The sequence below is a fragment of the Chrysochloris asiatica genome, unplaced genomic scaffold, assembly GCF_000296735.1.
Source record: "Chrysochloris asiatica unplaced genomic scaffold, ChrAsi1.0 scaffold00008, whole genome shotgun sequence".
Taxonomy (NCBI): domain Eukaryota; kingdom Metazoa; phylum Chordata; class Mammalia; order Afrosoricida; family Chrysochloridae; genus Chrysochloris; species Chrysochloris asiatica.
This window is the reverse complement of record NW_006408526.1, coordinates 34,470,563-34,496,362: the sequence shown is the minus strand read 5'-3', so window position 1 is coordinate 34,496,362 and position 25,800 is coordinate 34,470,563. Positions and strand designations below refer to the sequence as shown.

At 43.0% G+C, this 25,800-nt stretch overlaps 1 protein-coding gene across 1 annotated transcript in view; it reads right to left on the bottom strand.

Annotated features, from left to right (window-relative positions):
- Positions 1-25,800, bottom strand: part of GRIK4 (glutamate receptor, ionotropic, kainate 4) — a 499,211-nt gene that overhangs the window by 247,258 nt on the left and 226,153 nt on the right. Inside the window, exons 4-5 of the mRNA XM_006833921.1 lie at positions 7,905-8,002; positions 2,773-2,938 (exon numbers count right to left, since the gene is read on the bottom strand). Of these exons, the coding sequence (XP_006833984.1) occupies positions 2,773-2,938; positions 7,905-8,002 (264 nt within the window). The remainder of the gene's footprint in view (positions 1-2,772; positions 2,939-7,904; positions 8,003-25,800) is intronic.

The following is a 25,800-nucleotide window of genomic DNA, read 5'->3' as shown; positions in this document are numbered from 1 at the left end:
AGTGTCAACAGTGTGGGCAGACGTGTGTGGATGTGCATTGTTATGCAAGATCACAACACCCTTGGATAGCAGTCCTCTGCATTTAATTTGAAGTTTAGGCTTCAGCTCTTCAGTGAGCATCTCACAGTAAGGAGCTCTATTGATTGTTGATACTTTTTCCTGATAGTGTTCCTGTATTGGCCCTTGAGAATCCCAGAAAACTGTAAGCATCAATTTTCCGGCTGATGGGTAACTTTTGGACTTTTTCCAGTTGATGATTGAGGATGTTTCCATTCCAAACTCTGATGTTTACTCTCAGACTTGAAGTGATGAATCCATGTCTCGTCACCTGTAATGATTTTTTAAAACACACTTTTACCTTTCTTCAAGTATCCGTCCAAATTTTGCTCACAGATGTCCAAACGCTTCTGTTTATGTTCTTCTGAGTTATTTGTATACCCATCTTGCACAAACTTTTCAAAAAACCCAAGCCTGTCATGGATTATTTCATAGGTTGGTTTGTAAATGATTTGCCACATAATCTACTGTCACTAGTGTATCTGACAGAACCATTTCACATGCACGCTCAATGTTGTCTTCAGCCGTAGACAGGCATTTTAATTTAACTAGAATGTGGATAATTTTTGACTCATCCTCATAGTAGTTGCTCAACTCCTATGTCCTTTTTAATGTACTCCAAGCTAGGTGCTTCTCCAAGGGCAGACCCTGATTAGAATTATCTTTCCTTTGAGCACATTCCTCTATGGAGAGACCTCCAAGGGGTCCTGACTGATACAGGACCAAGCCTACATCCTTCCCTGCCTCTCAAGGGTCTCCAATCTCTTCCCTGAGCCTTTCCATTTTTACTGAACACAGAGTCTATGCTCTAGTGACTTCTCTAAGGCACACGATCCAGATTTCCACAACCCTTCCCTTCTCCTCATCTGGTATGCTCTATCACTTCTCTGTTGTTAAATGTCATCGAGCCTGTTTACACTCATAGCGATCCTGTATAGGGTTTCCAAGGAGCAGCTGGTGGGTTTGAACTAACAACCTTGTGGTTAATATTCCAGTGCTTATCCTAGACAGCCACATCCTTCAAGATCCATTTTAAGTCCTAGTTTGATCCTGAACTGTAGCCCTACTGCATATTTAACACAGCATAAATTACTCTGTTGTTGTGTTTTTTCACATTGATGGTGTCTATTATTATTCACCTGGAGGGTAGGGGCTGTAGCTTCTTTGCATCCTCTAGATAGTTCTGGAAGAAGCTCTGAACTTATAATTCAAACACTTGTATTTGACTTAAGGTTCTGCTGCTTAAGCTGTATAACGTTGGGCAAGTTATTTTACCTTAGTCTCAATTTCCTTGCTATAAAATGGGAATCCCAATACCTCCAAACTCATTGGATTTGTTGTAAGAATTAAAGACAATATGCAAAAAAACATACATGGCTTTCTTGGTGTTTCTTGGGTAATCCCCCAAGAACCCCATTCATATAGAGTCAATTCCAACTCATAGCAAATTTATGAACACAGTAGAAACTAGTGTTTCTGAGGCTGTAAATCTTTATGGAAGCAGACTGCCTCATCTTTCTCCCATTGAGCAGATGATAAATTCGAACCACACTTATTTAACCCACTAACCCACAGTCTCTTTATTTCTTGGGTTGTTGTTGTTGTTGTTAAGTGCCATCAAGCTGGTTATAGCTCATAGCGATCCTGTATAGAATTTCTGAGAAGTGGCTGGTGAGCTTGAACCACAGACCTTGTGGTTTAGACAGACCTTGCAGTCCAATACATTAAGCCATAGCGCCCAGCAGGACTCTTGGGTAGCATTTCGTTATTAATAAATGTATGATGAGTAAGTTAATGGAGAGGCAGATAAGTGTGAAGGTCTAGTGAAGTTGGTGGCTTTTGTTTTCTGGTGTTGCAGGGACTCGAGGGTAAAGGAGGACTTTAAACAGTTCTACAAAGCCATGGAAAGGGATCCTACTTGAAGATGGCATATCTTTGACAGTACAGTGCCCAAAGAACTGCAGGGTAAGGTGCGTGGTCAGGTGAGCTGTGCTGGACACAGATGGTTGGGGTTCGGGCACTGGGCCCCAGTTGCAGCCAGTAGCAAGCATCTGCCTGACCACATGTGGATACACAGCTGCTGCTGGGACCACACAGATGCACATGTTGGCTGGAAGGTGATGGCTTAAATTAGCTAAATCTCATAAACACTAAATTTATGTCACAATTGTCTGAGAGTCAGAGAAAATGCATTTCTAAAAACCTGCATTGCAAAAAAAATGCTTTATCAGGAATTGACCTTAGACCTTGTTCCATCAGCAAAACCCTTTCTCCAAGGGAAGGAGCTCTTCAACCCATCAAGTACAAATGCAACCAATTTATACCCCCACCCCCACCCCCTCCTCTCTTTCTCTTTTTGTATTTCCTTAACAGTGAGGCTGAAAATGTGGGAATTAAGTTTGCAGATGCAAAAAGGCTTGGAGGTTGGCCAGCCTCCCTGCAACCCAGCTTTTCTCTACTCCGGAGTCCTGGCAAAGGGAGGTCCTTAAGCTGTTCTCTTTCCTTCTTTTTCTCTGTCACACACAAACACAAACATATATGTGAACAAACACACAAGGGCATATACAAACGCCCAAACACATTGATTATCAACCCGTAAGATCCGAAGGAGCCCTCCTGTTTCTGGTGTATCTACAGCCAGGGGAACAGGGAGCCAGAGTTGAAATTGACTAGACTGGACTGTCTGCAGGTGTAACTCAACCTGGGGAAACTTACATTCTGCTTTGGCACAGATGAGGCAGGCGGTGGTACAGTTGAAGAAGTTCAGGATCCCGGCTACAGCCACGCTGATGTCAGTGTTGCTGGGGTGGAGGTTTAGGGTTGTGAATCTCTGGAACTGGAACTTTACAAACTCTTCTGGGGCCACTTTGAAATGAGGGACCTGGGAGGGAGAGCAAAAATGAGCAACAGGGAAGATCAAGGGCAGGAGAAAGAGAAAAAGTGATGAGAGAGACAAACCTACGGAGAGTGGATTGCTCATACGAGCTTTGCTGCACACTAGCCCAGTCTCTGTGGAAGGCAGAGCTTGCAGCCCAGGGTCCCCACTCCACAGAAACAAAACAAGATTACATCCCTGACAATGGCCAAGACAGGAAGACCCAGGACAAGTATAGTGCACTTTGGGCTTGCAAGCTGGTGCCTGTTGCCCTGAGAAGGTGTAAGACTAGGTCTTTATTCTCAGAGGAAGTGCCTGCTGTTGGGCAGGGAAACAAATGGTTCTTAATGGAATAATCCTCATAATACTTTGTTTGTAGTGAATAAATCTGAGCAGACAGGGCAGGAAGAGAGAAAAAATACTGCCCTGGGGACAAAGAGAGGAGTCCCATTATCCCAGCTCAGGCAATAGGTATATAAACCACCTCCCAACTAACTTCTGAGGTTGAGTTCTACATAGAGATGGTGAACACGGGTGGGTCCCACCATAAAGATGCATATCGAGGAGGTAGTGCTGGAGGCTGAGAACCCATCTAGAGAGCTTTGGATGGAGCCAGGTAACTAAATACCTGCTTTGGCTTCATTAGGACCATGTCAGATTCCCTCTGCATCTATTACTGACATTTCCGGGAGGCACTGCCCCTGCCTTCTGCCTTTCTTCTCCTGGGGAGAGGTATTAACAAGCTGTGATGGCTGCTTTATTGGCAGCTTAGGCTATTTGGTAGGTAATAGGAAAGTTAAAATGCAATAAGCTGCTATCCACCTTGATTTTGTTCTGTCACCCTCATCCCTGGCACTCAGTCAGGAGAGATGAAGCCTGCTTGGTGCTTCTATCCGAAGCGGATGGGGCAGAAACCTCAACCTTATTCCTCAATAAGTTCCTCCTTGTGAGAGGACCAACTTGCAGCAAGTTTGGGTAGGCACTGATTTAAAGCAAGTAAGATAATGGGTAGGCAGCAGGAAGAACTTCCTGATGGAAATTCAGCTGGCTTCTAGAATGGGTTGTTCAGAAATAATTAGAGGTGTTCTCTGCCTGGACTGGCTCAGAGGGTATCTTGATGAGATGGTTTCTGCAGGAATCTGTTATCTTATCCTTCTAAACTTTTGGGAGAAGTTGGCTAGACACCAGACTTCTTCTGAGAGTTGCGATAGCAGAAATCAGGGAGAAAATTCAAACTCAACTAGCATTAGCTATTGAGCATGGAAAAGAAGACAGTCACTATTTTCCAGTAGAGACTAAAAAGTGCGGAGCTGGGGAGAGCCTGTGCTGTTGTTGTTAAGTGTCATCGTGTTGGTTTTGACTCATAGTGACCCTGTATGAGGTTGACAAGAAGAGGGTTCGTGGATTTGAAGTGCTGACTTTGTGGTTAGCAGTTCAGTGCTTATCCTACAGCACCACACTAAGACTCTAGGGAGAGTCTGTTTCTATGAAGTACCATCAAGTCAGTTCTGACTCAAAGAGACCCTGTATAGGGTTTCCGAGGCATGGCTTGTGAGCTTGAACTGGCCAACCTGGCAGTTCAAACCGACCTTGCAGTCCAGTGCCTTAACCCACAGCACCACACCAGGACTCGTCTGGGAAAACCTAGTGAGTTACAAAAGACTCCAAAGAGTGAAGTTGATCTGGGACGTGCCATAAAGTGCCTTCCTTCCTTCTTATATTTTGTAACCGATAAAATTTGTCTAAAATGAGTCATAGGCTGAAAATAAAAAGTGGCCACAAAGGGGTCAGATAGAAACAGTGGCTGAGGGGCAGTGTGGTCTGGCTAATTGACACTTCTGAACAACACTGACCAAAGTCCTCTTTGTGTGGCTGTCTAGTCTACTGGGTTCTATAGTCCACAGATCAAGGATGCCACTAAGGTCTCAGGAAGGTGAAGAACAAGTGGGTTTGGGAATCTACAGACTTGGGCTTGCATCCAGATTCTGCTCTGTGATTTGGAGCAAACCTGTTAACCTGTCTAAGCTTTATTAAAATGGAATGAACAATAGGTGCTTCTTAGAGCTTTGTTGTTGTTGTTGTTAAGTACCATGAAGTCGGTTCCGACTCATGGTGATCCCACACAGCGTTTCCAAGACTGTAAATCTTTACGGGAGGGAGCAGAAAGCCTCATCTTTCTCCCACAGAACAGCTGGTAGTTTCAAACTGCCGACCTTGGGATTAGCAGCCCGATTCGTAACCACTTCGCTACCAGAGTTCCTTTCTTAGAGCTTTGGGAGGACAAAATGAGACCCTATGTATGAAGGATGCAATAGCTCAATACCTAACATGTAGTAAGTACTCAGACAATGCCTCTTCTCTTTTTCTCCCTTTTCTTCCCCAATTCTAGGTGATTCCAAAAAAGATCCTGGATCCCCAGGAAGGTGAAAGTTGATGGGGAGTCTCCAGCAGAGCTTGAAGCCTGCTGTGGAAGCAACCAGCTGCCCACTGCAGTTGAATCTTTCTCTAGGACAAAGATCAATCCAAACTGATCTGCACGTACAAATGAATCCCAGGAAGTCATCCTGAGGGCAGGGGGTGGGGTGGGTGGGACAAAGTGGCTGAAAGCAGCCAGTCATCAGGGTTGCTGTGATGTTAGCAGCATTTAAAGGTATGAGCTCCTGGGTAAGAACTCCATCTCTTTTTCCCTTTTCCCTGGAGCTGGGGGAAATCAGTGTAAGGCAGTTCAGCCTCATAAAATATTAAAATAAATGCATAATCTGGACAGAGAGGAAAGGTTGCTCTGGAAGGAACATGGCCAGACAAAGGAGAGGTAATTGTCTGGCTATTCCCTGGGCAACACTGCTGTCAGGCTAGTCAGTGATGGCACAGGGAATGGGCTGGGAGGATAGAAAGGTGGAAGATCCTGTGAGTCAGGATCTGACCTCCAGTCCGAAATGTCAAACAGGGTTAAGAGAAGGTTTGCACTGAGCCCTTAGGGAATACCATTTTTAGAAAGGGATGGAGGAGGACTGTAAGGGATAGCTAAGAAAGGGTGGAGGGGGAGGAAGAGAGTTCTTACCCAGGAGAGCTAAAAAGAAAAAGAGCAGAAAGAGAGAATGGGAACTGAGGTCTTGGCAACCTCACTTGGTGACGATCAGAGTGATTGCTGAAATAACAACCTGCCACAGATTTGAGCTTTCACTTGGAGCACAGCAAGAAAGATTTAAATTAAACATCAGGTCTCATTTCCTGGGGCCAAGGCCTGCGAGATACTGGAAGGGACTACAGAAGGACAGATGATTTTTTTTTTTTTTGGCCTGGGCTGGCTCAAGAGTCATCTTTCCAGATATCTGAGGGAATAAAGGATTGGGAAGTTGTCAACATGGACCCAATCCATGGTAAGAAGGTTCAGTGGGCTCAGTGTACAAAGGAAGGGCCCCAGCTATCATAGAACAAAATCAACCATGGGACTGTGGCCAAGACTTCCAGTGACACTTTAATTTACAGATCTCAATTCTGTGAGTGGGCTCAGAAAATAGGGAGCAGAGATATTCTGCTCAAAGCCTCACAATCGTGAAAGAAAGTGACAGCATCAAGGGGTAGTTTCCCAGGAGACCTGAGGTAGGAACTTACACATCTGCTCTTCCTTGATCTCTGCAATGGTCTAGGGAGGTGTCCAGTGTGTCTTGCAGGGAAGGGTATCCATCCTATTTCTGACTCTTTCCAAGGCTAAAGCTTTTAGAAGGCAGACTCTGCCCCAACCCCATAGTCCTCACCACTTTGCTCCATCTATCCCGTCAAAGACCTGGCTAGAAGGTCCTTGGGGTAGAGAGGGACTAGGCTGTCTCCCAGAGGTACATTTGAAGGAGAAGAACTGATTGATTTAGGAAGGACTAGGAAAGATTCCAGCAAGGGACAGTATCTCTGAAGTTCTCAGTTTGTTTTCTCCATGGAAAATGAGGAGAATAGGAGGAACAGGAAGTGGGCTGTGACTCCAAAACTCATCCTCTGCCATTTTGAATCTCTCATGGAACTAGAAAAAGAGGAAACAGAATCAAGGCTTTAAAATTCTAGGTCCAGTTAGAGGTTGCACATGAAGAAAAATCTACTACTGATTAAAGAAGCAAACACTGGAACCAGTGACTAAAGAACGCAAAATGAAATCTCTTTTCTAGAGAACTTACGTTGTTAAGCTTTCTGACTTATAGCAACCCTCCACAGGGTTTCTGAAAAGCAGCTGATGGGTTTGAACCACCGATCTTGCAGTTAGCAATCCAGTGCTTATCCTACAGCCCCACACCAGGACTCCAGAGGACTTCCATGTTGTTGTTGTTAAGTGCCGTTGAGTCGATTCCGACTCATAGTGACTTTGTATAGGTTTCTGAGGAGTAGCTGGTGGGTTTGAACTGGCTCCCTTGTAGCTAGCAGTCCAGTGCTTATCCTACATCATGACATCAAGACTTTGGAGAACTTATGTTGTTATTATTAAGTACTGTCAAGTCGATTACAACCCATATGCTGTTGTTAAGTGCTGTTGAGTTGGTTCCGACTCATCGCGACCCTGTACAGGGTTTCCGAGGAGTGGCTGGTTCAAACCTACATTGTGGTACAGTGCTTTATCCTAAAGCACTACACCAGAAGACCTACAGAAGTGTTCAAATTTTATTTTAACAATAAAACTTTGCCTTCTCCCAAAGGTATTCTTCCCCAGATCACCAAGTACCTACTCATGTCAACATGGGCACAGGAGACCCTCTTGACCTCCCCCTGACCAACATCCTCTCCCTCTACCCATCACTGCCACCACTAGAGACACCACACAGAGCCCTAAGCTCGAAGGTGCTCTTCCACTCAAACAACCTAGAGCCAAGTCAAGTGCTCAACACAACAAATGTTTTCATGTTTTATTTGTATACTGACAGTATTTTTAATAACACCAACCCAGCTCTGGTGGGCATCTGTGTGGCCCCAAGCCCAGCGCAGCACTCACCTCCTTCTCCCCACAGATGTTGCTGATGATGGAGCTGGAGGCAGGGCTGGAGGATGGTCCCAGGACAGCAACCACCCCTTTGGGGAGGATCTGACACACTGCAACAGCAGGAGAGAGACGGTGGCAGAGGCAGTGGTGCAGCATCCGGACAGGAAAAGAAACAAGGTATCATCAGGTGTGGCTTGGGACAGCTGTCCTGCCCGGGCTGTGGCCTTGAGCTTTGTAATGTTCACTCCTGCCTCCTCCCCAACCCTTCCAGACCCAGGGCCTCTCCCTCTCCCTTGATTACTCTGCTCAAGCACGGTTTCATTAGAGTTTATGGAAGATATTAAATGAGGAAATGGCCCAGGTTATGACAACATATGGCCACAGACAACAAGATGTATAAATTGTGTCTGGACTGTCACCAAAGAACAAAGGCTAATGGAAGAAATCATAGGTTCCATCCTATGGCCTGACCCACAGTGTGGGTGGGGGGAGCCCAACATATAATGTGTTAGTTAGTTAGTCCTCCCAGATTGGAAGAGTCTGGGAAGGAAGAAAGGCAGAGAGCAGAGGAAGAAGGGTAGAAGGGATAATACAGGCAAGGAGAAGAAGGCCACTTAGCTGATGTTCAAAGTGGGGAGGAGTGGAAAGGAAAGACAGAAAGCTAGAGAAGGAGAGGTCAAGAGGAGTCTCATCTTCTGATGCCAACTTTCGGTTCACCTCACCAGCCTGGCCAGACTGGTTTCCTTGAACATGTCAGAGTCTTTCCTGATGGTGATGGTTTATTTTATGTGTCAACGTGGCTAGGCAATGGTGCCAAGTTGGTCACAAACTAGTCTAGTTGTTAATACAGAGTGGTTGCAAGGCCTCAAGTAAAGTAGATTGTGTTCCATAATGTGGGTGGGCCTTATCCAATCGGTTGAAGACTTTAAGAGCTAAAAAAAAGGATCTTTCTAGAGTGTGTTCTGCCTCCAAACTATAAATAACAATCTTGCCAGAATTCCATTCTTCACTATTCCCATCATCTGATCTATGGGCCTGGGGACTGCCGGAATCTCTAGCCTATCATTTGACCTACACACTGACCAGCCATCATGCCCTTTGTTCTTATGCTTCCTGATCTCAGCAGGCCTCCTCCCCTGTAAAAGATCACCTCACATGCCACTCTCTCTTACTTTCCTGAAGCGTATATTAGAAGACACTTGCACAGGTTGTCCATTTCAATGTGTTCTTGAGAAGTTCTTCCTCTCACTAGATTTCAAAGGGCAAGAGCCGGACCATTTTCGCCCTAACCCCTCACTTGGTACTTTCTCAGTATTCAGCACAATGTTTTTTAGGTAGCTGGTGCCCAGTTCATATTCAGTGAATGAATAAGATACATGGTTAGAGGGGAGGCAAGAATCTAAGATTTAAAAATTCTAGAGATTAGAATGGGAGAGAAAAGAGGAAACAGAAAGAGAGAATAAGAGATGATTCTTAGTACATATCTTGTGTACTAAGAAAAACGAAGGAAAACCCTCTGAATATGCTTTGAGGATCCCGTATGCATGAAGTCCTTCTCTGCAAAACTCAAAGTTTAACTACAGGCACATTCCCCTCTAAATCCCATTGGCAATCTGATAGAGCCATTTCTCAGGACAGCAAACTGAGATTAAGTGGAAGAACAAGGTTCCTTGTTCTATCTATGAACTGCAAAGTCTGCCCTGCAAGGTGGGTGTTCTTTCTCCCAGTTTAGAGTCCTAGCCATTGGCCAATATGGCCAAGTGATTACCTTAGTGGGTCACAGGTAGCAAAGAACAATTTGCCATGTAAACTGCAGATCTGCTTTACCATTAAAAACATGGACTCTGATAAAAGCCTGCCTCGGTTTGAGCCCCAGCTGTCACTAGCTGTGATACCTTGTGCAAATGACCTGTCTGAGCCTATGTCCTCCCTCATCTATACCATGGGAATAAGACAGCGCTTCTCTCCAAGGGCTGCTGAGAGAATCCAAGTGAGTCCATAGATACCAAGTGATTAGAATGGGGCTTGCTGTGCTGCAAGGCTATTCTTATTAGTATACCCTCTATATACTCTTAAAGGAGCTCCAGTAGCTTAGTGGTTATGAATTGTGCAGCTAACCTCAAGGTCAGCAGTTCGAAACTACCAGCTGTTCCATGGGAGAAAGATGAGGCTTTCTGCTCCCGTAAAGATTTACAGCCTCGGAAACCCTGTGCAGGGTCACTATGAGTTGGAACCAACTCCACGTACTTAACAAGAACAGTATACTCATACTCTTCAGGAGTTTGGGTGTGGCACTACAGGTTAATGTGCTAGACTATAAGGTTGGTTTGAATCGCAAGGTTGGCTGTTCAAGCTCACCAGCCGCTCCTCAGAAACCTTATACAGGGTCAGTATGAATTGGAACCGAGTCGATGGCATTTAACAACAATATATTCTTTATGGAGTTTTGGCATGGTGCTATAGAATAAGCATGGACTGCTAACCCACCAGCTGCTCCTAGAAAACCATACAGCATTTCTAGGAGTCAGAATTGACTCTAGAACACTTAACAACAGCAATATACTCTTCATATACAATCTGACTTGATCATTACACTTCTATGAGGAATACTCACTATTATCCTCTGCTTACAGATGAGGATACCAAGGCTTCATCTATTTAAGTCACTTGGTCAAGATCACACAGGTTATACAGAGCTGAACTGAACCTGGAGAGACATTAAAAGCCTCTACTCTTAGCTACTCTATTCCTTTTAGCGCCTCAGACTCAAAATCATTGTTATCCTAGACACTTCCTTCACCTTTCTTCAAGAAAGCCATTCACTTGGTTTAAAAATCAGCCAGAAACGGACCATTTGACCTTGCTCACTCCCACTGCCACTGTTTCACATTAGCCCTTCTTTACTATCTGTCGCCTAAGGGTGTCCAGAGTCTTCATTTCCAATCCAGTCTCCCAATAGTAAACCAAAATGCAATCCTAAAGCATAGGTCTGTGTACGTCTTGAGGGCAGAAAGCTTGTGTTATTGATCTCTCTACCCTCCAAATCTAGCACAGGGCTGGGCTCACAGAGAGGTGTTCAATAAATCTTTGCTGCACTACAATGAAGCTTGCTCAACACCTTCCATGGAAAATTGGTAATAAACTAAATTTACAATTATAAGGACATTGTTATGTAAAGAGTGGGTGATATGCCCAAATGGAATACTATTTAGGCAATGGAAATTCTTATGAGGCGTTTATAATAGTATTAAAAATATTTATGTAATAATATTATGAGAAAGAAGGATGATGCAAAATTATACGTGTGCCTATAATGGCTGCAATTAGGCAAGTAGAGAAAAGAGTTATGCACTGAGGAATGATTGGAGGGAAATGTTATAAAAGTCAACATTATTGAGTACCAATTTTGTACTATTCTCAGTGTTTTACATGAATTAACTTATTTAATTCTCAACACAACCTATGAGACAGATACTGTTACTGTCACCCTCATTAGACAGACAACAGAAAAGGAAAATTAAGCATCAAAGTCAGGAGTTTGACTCCAATGCTACAAAGCTAGGGTCCAGTTCCTTGACCATTGCACTGTGTGCTTCCTCCATGGTTGAGTTTAGTAGTGATTAACTGGAATGTGGAATATTAGTAGACATTGTCTTGGCCAGTGGGATGCCTAATGGTATCAGAAGAGGACATGGAACTACAGATACCATTGCTGACATCTGATGGATCTTGACTAAAAGCAGAGAGTACCAGAAAGATGCTTATTTGTGCTTTATGGACTCTGCAAAGATATTTGACTCTGTGAATCATAACTATGGATAATATCGCAAAGAAAAGGAATTCCAGAATACTTTATTGTGCTCATGAGAAACCTGTACATAGAGACAGTCATTCAAATAAAATGAGGGAATACCGAATGGTTTAAAATCAGGAAAGGCATTGTATCCTTTCAATATAAGTATTCAATTTGTATGCTGAGCAAATAATTCAAGAAACTGAATTATAAACATAGCATCAGAAATGAAAGAAGAGTCATTAATGACCTGTCATATGCAGATGACACAACCTTGCTTGCTAGAAGCCAAGAGGACTTGAAATACCCACTAATGAAGATCAAATACTACAGCTTTCAGTATGGATTACAGCTCAAGGTAAAGAAAATGCGAATCCTTATAACTGGCTCAATAAATAATATCATGATAAATGGAGCAAAGATTGAAGTTGCCAAAGACATCATTTTGCTTAGATCCACAATCAACGCTCACTGAAGCAGCAGTCAAGAAATCCAAAGTCATATTGTATTAGGCAAATCTGCTGAAAAACACCTTCTTAGTTTTCAAAAGCAAAGATGTTATTTCGAGGATTAAGGTGCGACTGACCCAAGCCATGGTATTTTCAATTGCCTCAAATGCATGTGGAAGTTGGACAAAAAATAAAAAAGACCATTAGAAGAATTGATGCAATTATGGTCTTGGTGAAGAATATTGAAAATACCATGGACTGCTAAAAGGACAAACAAAGAAGTACATCCAGAATATTCCGTAGAAGTGAGAATGGCAAGACTTCATCTCTTGTACTTTGGACATTTTGTCACAGGGACTAGTCCCTGGAGAAGAACATCATGTTTGGAAAAGTGGAGGGTCAGCAAAAACCAGGAAGACTCCCAAGAAGATGGACTGACACTGTGATCAAAACAATGGGCTTAAACATAACAACAACTGTGAGGATGATACAGGACCAGGCAGTGTTTTGTTCTGTTGTACATGGGGTTGTTATGAGATGGAACCAAGTAAACTGCACTTAACAACAACAATGTTTTCTATAATGAGCACTCATTCTTTTTATATAATTACTATTACCAAAATGCCATTAGAAAAACATCTGATAAGCAAGTAAAATCTAAATGGTTCTGATTTCCTCAAGATGCTAGATCCTGACTTTTTAGTCCTTTGTGCCATCCCACTTCCTCTGCTTCATTGATCAGTAGTCCTTCTTCCCTATTTTCCTACCTGAGCCTATCCCTAAGTACTTCCCTCTCAACTAACTAGAGGTTCTTAGTCTGCTGCCTGGGGTCTACAGATACACTAACCTTCACTTGTTTATTAGGACACAATATATTTGGTTTTATTTAGGAAGATGGCAAATCATTTACATGTTAGAATGTAATTGAACTTTAGCATTTCCTCCCATTCTGAATGCAGGAAACAAACCACAGTGGGTTAGTAGTTGTTGCTGCTGTTGTTATGTGCCGTGGAGTCAGTTCCGACCCATAGCGACCCTTGGAGGGTTTCCTAGGCTGTAAATCTTTACGGGAGCAGAAAGCCTCATCTTTCTCCCATAGAAAGATGGTAGTTTCAGTTTCTGCTGACTGTGTGATTAGCAGCCCTATTGGTAACCACTACGTTACCAGAGACTTGTGAGTTTATAACCAAACAGAAAAGACAAATGTTTCCCTGTCACATTCCAGATATCTGTAAATACCATTTACATTCATTAGAATGTTGTTGTTGTCTCTGTTACTGCTGCTGTCAGTTGCCATGAGTCGATTCCAATTCAGCACAAGACCCCATGTATGCAGAGCATGACTGTTCCATAGGTTTTCAGGGCAGTGACATGAGAGCAACAGATTGCCAGGCCTTTTTCCTGAAGCATCTCTGGGTTAGTTTGAACTACCAAACTTTTGGCTAATGGTTGCATGCTTAATTGGTTAATGCCATGCAGGGGTAATACGTGAATAAAGAAGCAAAAAAAAATCACTATTAGAAAATATTTAACAGTATTTCCACATAATTGTTTTCTTTGGTCATCTTATCTGTTTCATTTGATTCATTTAAAAATTTGGTTTTTCTAAGAAAGGAGTCAATTAACATTTTCAGATTACCAGAGAGGTCCATGGAACAAACAAACAAAAAGATCTTTCCCTAGAGGCCCCACTGAATAGTTTTCATCTTGTCTAGATGGGTCTGGTGAATGAGATGGGGACAAGATTCTTAGGATTCAATAGTGAGTAATAGTTACCATGACTACTTGTGACTGCCACAACTGTAAAGGTAGAAGTTTTGTAACAAAAATGGGGAAGTAGTTAATCTTACAGTCCAAAATCAGAGGACCCTAGGACCATCAAGGGAGAAGAGCACAAGTGGAATGCGGGACCCTATCCAGAGAAGCAGTGACACCAGAGATGGAGGCAGAGATGAGGACATGGAGAGAAGGAGCAGCTGAGGACTCTGGACTCATGGAAAGAGAGAGACTGAGTGTTGGCAGCCAGGAGGCAGGCTTGCAGAATATATATGTTTAAAATATATAATAATTTAAACAACCAAAAGGCATATTCTAAGTGTTTTTGTGTACATCTCCCACCCCCCCAAAAAGAAAAGAAAAACAGAGGAAATGTAAGCAAATACTGTCGAATGATGATGTACAAAAGATTGTAATCACTGCAATGAAACGATGGTGTAAAGCCAATGTTCTCCCATGTAAACTATAACACAGTTCACAATAAAAAGAAAATGTTATCCATAATTTCTTATGATTCACACAGTTGAATATCTTTGCATAGTCAATAAAATACAGGAAAACATTTTAAAAAGGGGGGAAAAAGATCTTTCCCTGGTCCAGGCACTTCCTTGCCCTTCCTCCTGAGCCTCCAGTGTCCAGCTTACAGCTGACCATATGCCTTCTTCCTTCTCACTAAGAAAAAAATGACAGCTCTCCCTCTTTATCTTCTCATCATAATATGTCTCAGAGTCAGCTCTATAGAGTTGCCTTTAGGATAAAGGTTGGCTTCGTGTCCTCTCAATTCCTGACAGCTTCTACATCAAGCAGGATCATTACTGTAGGATCCAAGAGGAATGTATTTCCTTGAAACAAATTCTTATAGAAGGTCATGGTCCTTTATTCCTTAACTGGGCATTTTTCATCAAACTCATTTGGCAACAAAATCTGGTCTATATAGACACATGTGGAACTATTTACAATGTATGAATATTTGAATACAAGTATGAAAGAGTATTCAAATATCCACACATTGTAAATAGTATTCTCAAGCAAATATGAAAGCGTATCAGTATTTGTCTGTCAGTTTGTCCTACTGTGGTGGCTTACATGTTGCTTTGTTGCTGGTAGCTATGCCTCTGATATTTTAAATACCAGCAGGGGATACCCATGGTGGACAGGTTTCAGATGAACTTCAAGAGTAATAAAGACTAGAAAGAAGGAGAGGTGGACTACTTCTGAAGGTTTAGACACTGAAAACCTTATGAATAGCAGGGTAACACTGCCAGATAGCACCAGAATATTGACTACTGAAACATGATGAAGAGCACCAGACTATTGTCAGACATAGTGCTGGAAGATAAGCCTCTTAGGACCTTCATTTGCTAATGAGGTACAACTCAAAATGAAGAGAAACAGCTGTAAATATCTATTGATCACCGCAACACGGAATGTACAATGTATGAATCTAGGAATATTGGGAGTTGTCAAAAACGAAATTGAATGCATGAAGATCTATATCCTAGACATCAGTGAGCTGAAATGGACTGGTTTTGGCCATTTTGAATCTGACAATCATACTGTTTACAATGCTGGGAATGACATAGAAAAATTTACCTTGAAATACAATGCTGTCTGGGATAGGATAATATCCATACACAGAAGACCAGTTAATATCATTATTATTCCAAGTTACGCACCAAACACTTAAGCCCATGATGATTAAATTGAAGAATTCTGCCAACTTCTTCAGTCTGAAATTGATCAAATATGCAATCAAGATGTATTGATCATTACTGGTGACTGGAATGCAAAGGATAAAAACAAAGAGGACAGATCAGCAGTTGGAAAATATGGCCTTGGTGATAGAAACGATGCTGGAGATCACATGATAGAATATTGCAATACCAATGAGTTATTCATTGCAAATACCTTTTTTAAACAACACAAAAGATAACTATAAACATGGGCCTCACCAGATGGAATACAGAGAAATCAAATTGACTACTTCTGTTGGAAGAGACCGTGGAAAATCTCCATATCAAACCCTAAAGAAGGCTAGGGGTTGACTGTGGAACAGACCATCAATTGCTCATAGGCAAGTTCAGACTGAAGCTGAAGAAAATTAAAACAAGTTCAAAAGAGCCAAAATATGACCTTGAACATATCTCACATGAATTTAGAGACCATCTCAAGAAGAGATTTGTTGCATTAGACACTAAAGACTGAAGACCAGGAGAGTTGAGGGATGACATCAAGAACAATATATAAAAAGACAGCAACAGATCATTAAAAAGACAAGAAAGAAGGAAAAGACTAATTGGATATCAGAAGAGACTATGAAACTTGCTCTCCAGTGTAGAAATGCTAAAGTATTTGGAAGAAATGAGGAGGTACCTTGTGTGGCACTGCGGGTTAATGCGCTGGTCTGCAAGGTTGGTTTGAACTGCAAGATCAGTGGTTCAAGCTCACCAGCCACTCCTTGGAAACCCTATACAATGGTACTTAACAACAATAACAAGAGCTGAGTAGAAAAGTTCAAAGGGCAGCTAGAGAAGACAAAGTCAAGTATTATAATGAAATGTGCTAAGATTTGGAGTTAGAAAACGAAAAAGAAAGAACACGCTCAGCATTTCTCAAGCTGAAAGAACTGAAGAAAATTTTGAATCTTGGCTTAACCTATTGAAGGATTCTATGGGCAAAATATTTAATGATGCAGAAAGCATCAAAAGAAGATGGAAGGAATACACAGAGCCATCATACCAAAAAGAGATGGTCAGTGTTCAATCATTTCAAGAGGTAGCATATGATCAAGAGCCAATAATACTGAAAGAAGAAGTCCAAGATGCAGTGAAGGCACTGGTAAAGAACAAGGATCTGGGAATTGATGGAATAAAAATTAAAATATTTCAACAAACTAATGCAGCACTGGAAGCACTCACTCATCTGTGCCAAGAAATTTGGAAGACAATGACCTGGCCAACTGACTGGAAGAGATCCATATTTGTGCCCATTCCAAAGGGAGATGAACCAACGGAATTCTGAAATCATCTGACGGTATCGTTAATATCACATACAAGTAAATTGTTGCTAAAGGTAATTTGAAAATGGCTGTAGCAGTACATTGGTAGGGAACTACCAGATTCAGATGAGGATGTGGAACGAGGGATATCATTGCTGATGTCAGATGGATCTTGACTGAAAGCAGAGACTACCAGAAAGATGTTTACCTGTGCTTTATTGACTATGCAAAGACTTTAGATTTGTGTGGATCATGACAAACTATGGACAATATTGCAAAGAATAAGTATTCCGGACCACTTAACTGTGCTCATGAGGAACCTGTACATAGACCAAGAGAGAGCAGTTCAAACAGAATAAATGCACACTGAGTGGTTTAAAATCGAAAATGCCAGGGTTGTATTGTTTCACCATAGTAATTCAAGCTGTATACTGAGCAAATAATCTGAGGAGCTGGATTATATGAAGAAGAACATGGCATCAGGATTTGAGGAAGACTCATTAACAACCTGTGATATGCGGATGATACAACCTTGCTTGATGAAAGTGAAGAGGACTTAAAATACTTGCTGATGAAGATCAGAGAACATAGCCTTCGGTATAGGTTGCACTTAAATGCAACGAAAACAAAAATTCTCACCACTTGACCAGCAAATATAATATCATGATAAACAGAGAAAAGATTGAAGTTGTCAAAGACTTCAATTTACTTGGATCCACCATCAACACCCATGGAAGCAGCAGTTAAGAAATCAAACATCATATTGCATTGGGCAGATCTGCTATACAAGACCTCTTTGAAATGTTCAAGAGCAAAGATATCAGTTTGAGGACTAAGGTGGACCTGATACAAGGTATTTTCATTAGCTTCATATGCATGTGAAAATTAGACAGTGAATAAGTAAGACAGTAGAAGAATTAATGCATTTGAGTGATGGTGTTAGAGAAGAATCTTAAAAGTACCACGGAGTGCCAGAGAAACAAACCAATCTTTGTTGGAACAAGTAAAATCAGAATGCTCTTTGGAGCTAGGATGGTGAGACTGAGTCGCTCATATCTGGACATATTATTAGGAAGAGTCATCCTGAAGACGGACATCATGCTTAGTAAAGTGGAGGGTCCGTGAAAAAGAGGAAGAGAAGAGTCTCTACAAGATGGAATGATACAGTAGCACCAGCAATGGGCTCAACATAACAATGGTTTTGAGGTTGGCGCAGGACTGCACAGTGTTTCAGCCTGCAGTGTACAGGGTGGCTAAGAGTCAGAATCAATTAAGACAACACCTAACAACAACAACATTATCAAAGAGTAAGGGGTTCTGCCTCATGGCAGATTGTGGCATTGAAGGATAATGCACTGAACTCGCATGGTTGCTTTGAACGACAAGGTCTGTGGTTCAAATCCACCATCTGCTCCTCAGAAACCCTTAACAGGGTTGCTAAAAGCCTGAACCAACTCAACTGCACTTAAAAACAACAATATATGTACCACATGACCTTTCCAATATCTGAAAAACTGGATCCTAAATACATGGACCTCAAGGGTTTATGGACCTTTGCCTGCTGTTCTGAGCTCCTCACATGTGCAAGTCCTTCTTTCTTGATGAACTGTAAACTCCTCGAGGGCAGGGGTATGCCTATTCAGTCCTGGAAAAAAAGGAATTGCTCAACAAGGTCTGCTCAGCTGAACTGAAATGATCTGAAATGAATCCAATGAAATTGAATTGCCATGTTATCAGCAGCCATGGCTTGGGGGTTTCCTGAGATTGGAGAATTGGTCTGTTGTTCCCTATGAAGGATGCCCTGCTTGGTAGAAATGGAAATCATTTTGAAAGGGCCTCAGCTCTGAGAACAACCGCTCCCCCTCACCACAGCTCTACCCCCACCAAATCCTGAGCTTGCAAACCTGGGCTGCCTAGCAAGGCCTCTGAGTGGTTTGCATGAGGGGACAGGAAAGGAAGGAAGTGTACTTTGCCTCTGCCTCCCAGGGAGCAGGGAAGAGGGGAACATGGAGACATGAATGATATTGTCATGGCAACTAAGTTTTTCCAGCCAGCAGAGGAGAAGAAAACTGTTATGGAAACTGCTAAATAAAAGACCACAGTGGGGTGTTGTAGCCCCATGGAAAGACTTCTCCTCAAAATGGCAGCTCTGGCCTGGATCCCAAGTTCCCTTCAAAAATTGGGCTGAACAGGAGGGGCTCACAGGAGCTTACTCCTTTCCTGAGTATTCACAGCAAGAAGGGAGAGAGTGATTCAGGGAGGGGGAAAGGTCTGGCTGTGACAGACGGTCCAGAGGGATTGATCATAGGGGTCAGGCCTCTGGATTGCAACCCCCACCAAGGAAGGGGCCACTTCTTTGTGAGGCGAGGAAGCAGGTCCTCCTCACTCACAGTGTGGCGCTTGATTAAGTGCATCAGTCACCAAGCCGCTCACTGAGTCCACGTGGTAGACAGTCTCCACCATACTGGCTGACAGTGCTGTGGGAGCTGAGGGAGCTGGGAACCAAGAGTCCTGAACAAAGACACTTCATGGTGAGGAAGCTGAGTGGAGCAGCAGAGAGTAAGGTCTCTCTTTGTGCCTGCTTATCCTGCATGCTGAGCACAATGTGGAGCCCTAACCCTCCCTGAGTAAGTGAAACATCTGCCTCACATCAATTTGGAAGGAAGATTTCCTCTTTGATATGAGAGGGCTTCAAAAAATTTGTGGAAAAAATCCCATTGTCTTTTTATTGAAAAGTTTTATTTTGAATTAAGTGATAGTTTACATGGGAGAACATCAGCTTTACCCTCATTCTATTGTATTTCATTTCATTGCAATGATTACAATCCCCTCCATACATCATCATTCAACAGTATTTGCTTCTATTCCCTCTGCTTTTTTGTTGTTGTTGTTGTTGTTGTTGTTGTTGATGATGTTGATGTTTTTTTATGCACACCAAAACACTCAGGAATATGCAATCATTCAAACACCCAAAGCACATACCCTGCAAGCCTGCCCCCAGCCTCCAGCACACAGCCCCTCTCCCTTCATGAGTCTAGAATCCCCAGCTGCTCCATCTCTCTACATCATCATCTCTGCCTCCATCTCTGACATCAATGCTTCTCTGAATAGGGTCACACACTCCACTCCTGCTCTTCTTCCTTGATGGTCCCAGGGTCTTCCGCTCCTGGACTACAAGATCAACCACTCCCCTCTTTTTGCTACAAAACGTCTACATTTACAGTTGCAACAATTGCCATCAGTCATGATATCCATTGTCTTTTAATTCCAGTTTCTCAAAAACTTTTTGAAGCCTCTTCATACAAAGGTTTTCAGAAACATGTCCACTTCTCCCTCCCTTGAGACTGGGCAATGGGTTAAATGGCTGGCCTTGCTAGTCCCAGAGTTGAGGATGTGAGGCGTGAGGAGGGAAGCCCACATCTTGGCTCAGTCACACTTCGCAATGGGAGTCTATCTGTTCAGGTTCTCAGGAGGGTCACCAGTGGAGTCCCTCACCAGCCACGTAGTATTTAAAGCTCTCAACCTGATTTTTAGACTGTTCAGCCGGGTCCCAAACCACTATGCAAGTAGCAGCTCCATTTACTGAGTACTTTCCAAGTGCCAGGCACCCGACTGATAGACACACTCGATTCTCACAATGATGTGTTTGTATTGTTGTTGTTGTTAAGTGCCATCGAGTCGTTCTGACCTGTAGCAACCCTGTACAGGGTTTCTGATGAGCAGCTGGTGAGCCTGAACCACCGACCTTGCAGTTCAAACAGCTTTGCAGTCTGGTGCATTAACCCACAGTGCCATACCAGGACTCCGTGTGTGTGTGGGGTGGTGGTGGTGGTGGTGGGTGGTGGAATTGCTGTACTATATGGATTCTACTACAACCACTACTGATGTTAAGTGTCATAGAGTCGGTTCTGATTCATAGATTCCCAGGATAGGATTTCTGAGGCTGTAGATCTTTGTGGGAACAGAAAGTTTCATCTTTCTCCTGCAAAGCAGCTGGTGGGCTCGAACTGCCGCCCTTGTTGTTTGCAGTTTGGTGCTTATCTTACAAAGCTAACACACTCCATTACTAATGTTAGTAGGTAAAATGTACTGACAAATTACCCCATGCCAGACACTCTTCTAAGCCTTCAAATACATCATCTCCCGTAATCCTCACAACGGCCTCATCAATTGAGAATGCTTATTCTTCTCATTTTACAAATGAGAAACTTGAGTCCCGTGAGATCAGGTAACTGCCCGAGGTGCTGCAAGAGTCAGGTGCATCTGACAGCTGTCTACACTCTTCTCCAACCCTTGCTGTTGTTAAGTGCCAAAGAGTAGGTTCCAGCTCATAGCGACCCTATACAGTGTTTCCGAATAGTGGCTGGTAAGTTTCAACCGCCCAACTTGCGGTTCAAACTGACCTTGACGTTGAGTGCTCATCCTACGGTACCACCGCAGGAATCCTCTCCAACCCTTGCCCTACATAAACTCTGTTTCAGCTACAGCCATCTGGTATCCCTATGAACCCCAGCTTCTATGCCTTTGTTCCTGCTATTACAAATTCTACATGGGCATTCTCTCACCGTCTCTTCACCTCTTGAACATTCCAATATCCAGCCAAGAGCCCTAACCCCAACCACTGTCATCCAAGCCCATGTATGTCCTAGTTCTGACCTCCCTTTATCCTTGTCTGTGCTATTCACTGGACTGGCTGTTGTTAGCTGCCGTGAGTGAGCCATCGTGGTATCCCCATGTGTTATAGAGTAGAATTGCTCCTTTCAGCTTCCTTGGCTATGATTTTTATGGCAACACTTTGCCAAGCCTTTCTTCCACAGAGCCACTGGGCTCTGTTCACATCACTAATCATTAGGTAAGCAGCTGACTGCAAATTGCTTGCACCACCCAGGCTCCTAAGCAGAGGCTAGCCAGTATTTATGCCACGTGTCATATATGTGGGTCTTAACTTTCTCCTGGAGAAGACTGTGGGCCTCTGTTTGCCCATCTGTGAAACGCAGAAGTTGGACTAGATGATTTCTAAGTGCTGTAATGTTATGTCCTTTTGCGATCATATTATGCATATGCGATGTGGGTAGCACAGAGAAAGGGGAGCAAAGAATGTTTGCTTAATGACTCATCACTGTCTTAATGCTCTTTTAGTTTCTGATGTTTATTTTATGCTTTGATTCATTCTATTAGACTGATCAATGGACGCTAACCCTCACTCTTTAGAGACACTTCTGGGTGATGCCCGTGGAATCAGGAAGGCTGCAAGAAGCTGGGACATTTGTGCAGGAAAAGCCACAAAACACAGGAATATTGTGCATCAGGCTCCCTCTCCAGGCAACTGGTGCCTCAGGGGCCAGGTAACCAGTGTGTCCCCAGGTTTCAAGGGGAAACAGTGTGGACAGCTGATAGCACGGTTGGTCTCACATACATAAACCTAGGCAAAGGGAGGAATTGGCAGGGAGACTCCAGTTTTCAACTCCGCTGTAAATTAAACCTCAGTCTGGTTCTAGGAGTACCAGGGATGGTGCCTCGGGGTGTTCAGGTGATCAGGGAGTGGGCATTAGTTAAGCTCTGATACATTAGCTACAGGAGACACACAGATCTATGGGAACAGTGGAGGGCAATGCCTAGTGGGAACTACTGTAAAAGAAAAGGCTGAGATGTAGATAGAACATGGAAGGGATTAAGGAAAGGGGCCGGGTGGAGCTGAGATGACCTAATAGGTCTTGTCCATCTCTATTATTTCAGATCTATGGACTGTGTAGAGGGAGTAGAAAAGACAAAGAGTAAAAAGCCTGAGGCAATGATGGTGAAAAGGCCAGAGAGGTGGGGGAGGTCAGCCATGGACTGAGGCTTTATAAGTGACCCTCACTTTAAGTAGACTCGCTATCTGTAAATCTATCTGAACCCAATAGGAAGGGGGTGATTTCCTACTTGTATCTTTCCAGGTTTGTCATTTATTAATTAATGCTCTGAGCAATACTTTCCATTTCTGAGTTTCATTTTTAACCATCAAACAAGAAGGCTGGCCTCTAGGTTCCAGCGTCTTTACAATTTCTGTCTGTTTTCATAATATTGATTCTTGAAATAGCCATTGTTCACTGACACTCCCACCTCCAAATATGATTAATTCAGTGAGTTTTGGGCACAGTGTTTCAAAGCCCACCTACTACTGCAAGGAAAGCACAGCTGGACATGACTAGGCTATTACATACAGGTCTCGACATACAACAGAGCCTCTGCTTTCCAAACAAGTGCGTCTCCTGAGGGTGTCTTTCATCCCCTTAAAGTAGATTGCCTGGCCACAGGGTGATAGGTGTGGGTTAGGGAAGTTGCTCAGGGTCACAGAGCTTCTCATATATTTTTAAATTAACAATACAAATTAGTCCTGGGCCACTAGTCCAGGGAACACACAACCCCTGAGTCCGAGAAGCAACTGGCTTGTAAGGTGGCCCACCACAAATCCCCAAGCTTCAGAGCTGCCAGACAGGTGGGAAGAGGGGGTCTATTAGGACAGAGCCCTAGAAGGAATGCTGACATTAAGACAAGCCACTTGAAATAGATGTGTTGTCACCTAGGCAGGGCTGAATGTTGAGACGAGGACAGGAGGAGACAATGGCCAAGAATGAAGGAGGAAGCCTGCTCAAAGGTGAGGGCAAGAGAATGAAAACCATCAACACAAGTTACCCCCTGAGCATTATGCTTGGTGCTGTGCATAGTGCAAGTGTTGTTGTTACGTGCCATTCAGTCGCTTTCGACTCAAAGCAACCCAATACAGGGTTTCTGAGGAGCAACTTGTGGGTTTGAACTGCTGACCTCGTGGTTCGCAGTCTAGTGCCGATCCTACAGCGCCACACCAGGAGTCCACAGTGTAAGTATTTCCCCCTCTTGTCTCATGCAATGCTCCTATCGACCCGATGAGGCAATAGCCCCATTTTACAAGTGATGATATGGAGGCACAGAATAAGGAAACTTAAAACAGTCACACAGAGCTAGTAAATGCTTGAGTCAGGATTCACAACTGCTCAGTCCAATTCTCAAATCCATCTTTCTAATTGTTATACCATGATCCTCCCCAAAGTAGGGATCACAAAGCAATGGCCCTTCCTTTATCCAGGGATACTGTCCTCTTTCCTAGTTCCCTTTTTCCAATGTGACCACTGAAGTCTAGTCCCTTCCCTGATCTGCTTCAGCAAGTAGCACTAACCCAGTGACGGCATTCAGCACAGTAACTCAGGTCACACACTCGACCCCCACCACGGACCACGCCCCATACCAGACCATACGGAATCCTTAATACTGTCTACTATTTTAATCATAGAATAACATGTGATATAGTTGTAAATTGCTTAAATGTAACATCTCTTAGATTATATGAATACCAACAACAAGATTGTTGTGTAAAATTTTTCTACACTGAATTACAACATTATTAATAACTGAGCCTTTTTTTTGTCTCCTTTTACTTTAGCTACTTCAGTCTCAAAAAAGATATTGATACAGGCTCACAAATACTAACTACAAAATCATACCTAAAATACCAAGGAGCTCTGGTTGTGTAGTGGTTATGAATCGGGTTGCAAATGGCAAGGTCAGCAGTTCAAAACTACCAGCTCCTCCAAGGGAGAAAGATGAGGCTTTCGCTCCCGTAAAGATTTACAGCCTTGGAAACCCTGTGTAGGGTCGTTATGAGTCAGAACCAACTCAATGGCACTTAACAACAACAAAACCTAAAACACCAGAAAAGCTGACAAAATCAGTGACACCTACATCAAGGAAAACAACAGGTGCTTATAGTATCATGTGATTCTAACTGTCATTATAATTGGATAATAATGACAGCTCTGACCAGAGTGCATTTGTTGTTGTTGTTAACTGTTGTCGAGTCGGTTCATAGTGACCCTGTATACTGGTGAGCTTGAACTGCCTACCTTGCAATTCAAACCAACCTTGCAACTTTTAGGTATATTGTAGGTATATTGATCCATATAAGCTGGGTTTATGAGATTTTTGGAGTTGTTATAACTAACTTATTATTGTTGTTGTTGCTAAATGCCATGGAGTCTGTTCTGACTCATAACAACCTTGTATGGGGTTACAGCGATATTTTCATAAAGAATAATAAATATCTGCTGAAACATTGCACAAAATTGTATGTTGTTGTTGTGTGCCGACAAGTCGGTTTCAACTTAAGAGACCTTGTATAGGGTTCCCAAGGAGTGTCTGGTGGGTTTGAAAAGCCAACCTTTCAGTTCAAGGACCTTTCGTCCCAGTATTTCTCCTACAGCTCCACATCACGTCTTGTATCACCCCCTCTAGTACCTTGTGCACTGGGCACCCTTTACTCCCTAGTGATACTTCTGTACTAACCTGTCATCCATCCACCCCTTACTTTGGAAGGAAAAGAGCTGGACTGGAGCATTTCTGTGAACTATCTAGATGGTGCATATGACCCACGATAGGAGAGCAACTCTGGCTTCTGATGAAAGGTCTTGAGGTGGAAAGATCCAGAAGCTCGCTTCAATAAACAAATGTTAATCATGCCTCAAACACATTGAAATGTAAAAGCTGAATTGAGGACCACTTGCTAATAAAATACTTGGTGCTTAACAGAAAACCATTAAAGAAGATGCTCCCAAAGCTCTGTAATGTGGAATGAAGATACCAGCTTCCTTTATTCCCTTGATTCATCTGGCTTAATATTTTATATGTATTGACTTTTCTAAGCCAGGCTGCATTGGTCAATGGAAGAGGCAATTTACATCTGCTAATGTACGGCGCTGTGCGTTAATGCACCAGACTGAAAGCTGTTTGAACTGCAAGGTCAGCGGTTCAAGCTCACCAGCCGCTCCTCAGAAACCCTACACAGGGTCGCTGTGGGTCAGAATTGACTCAACGGCACTT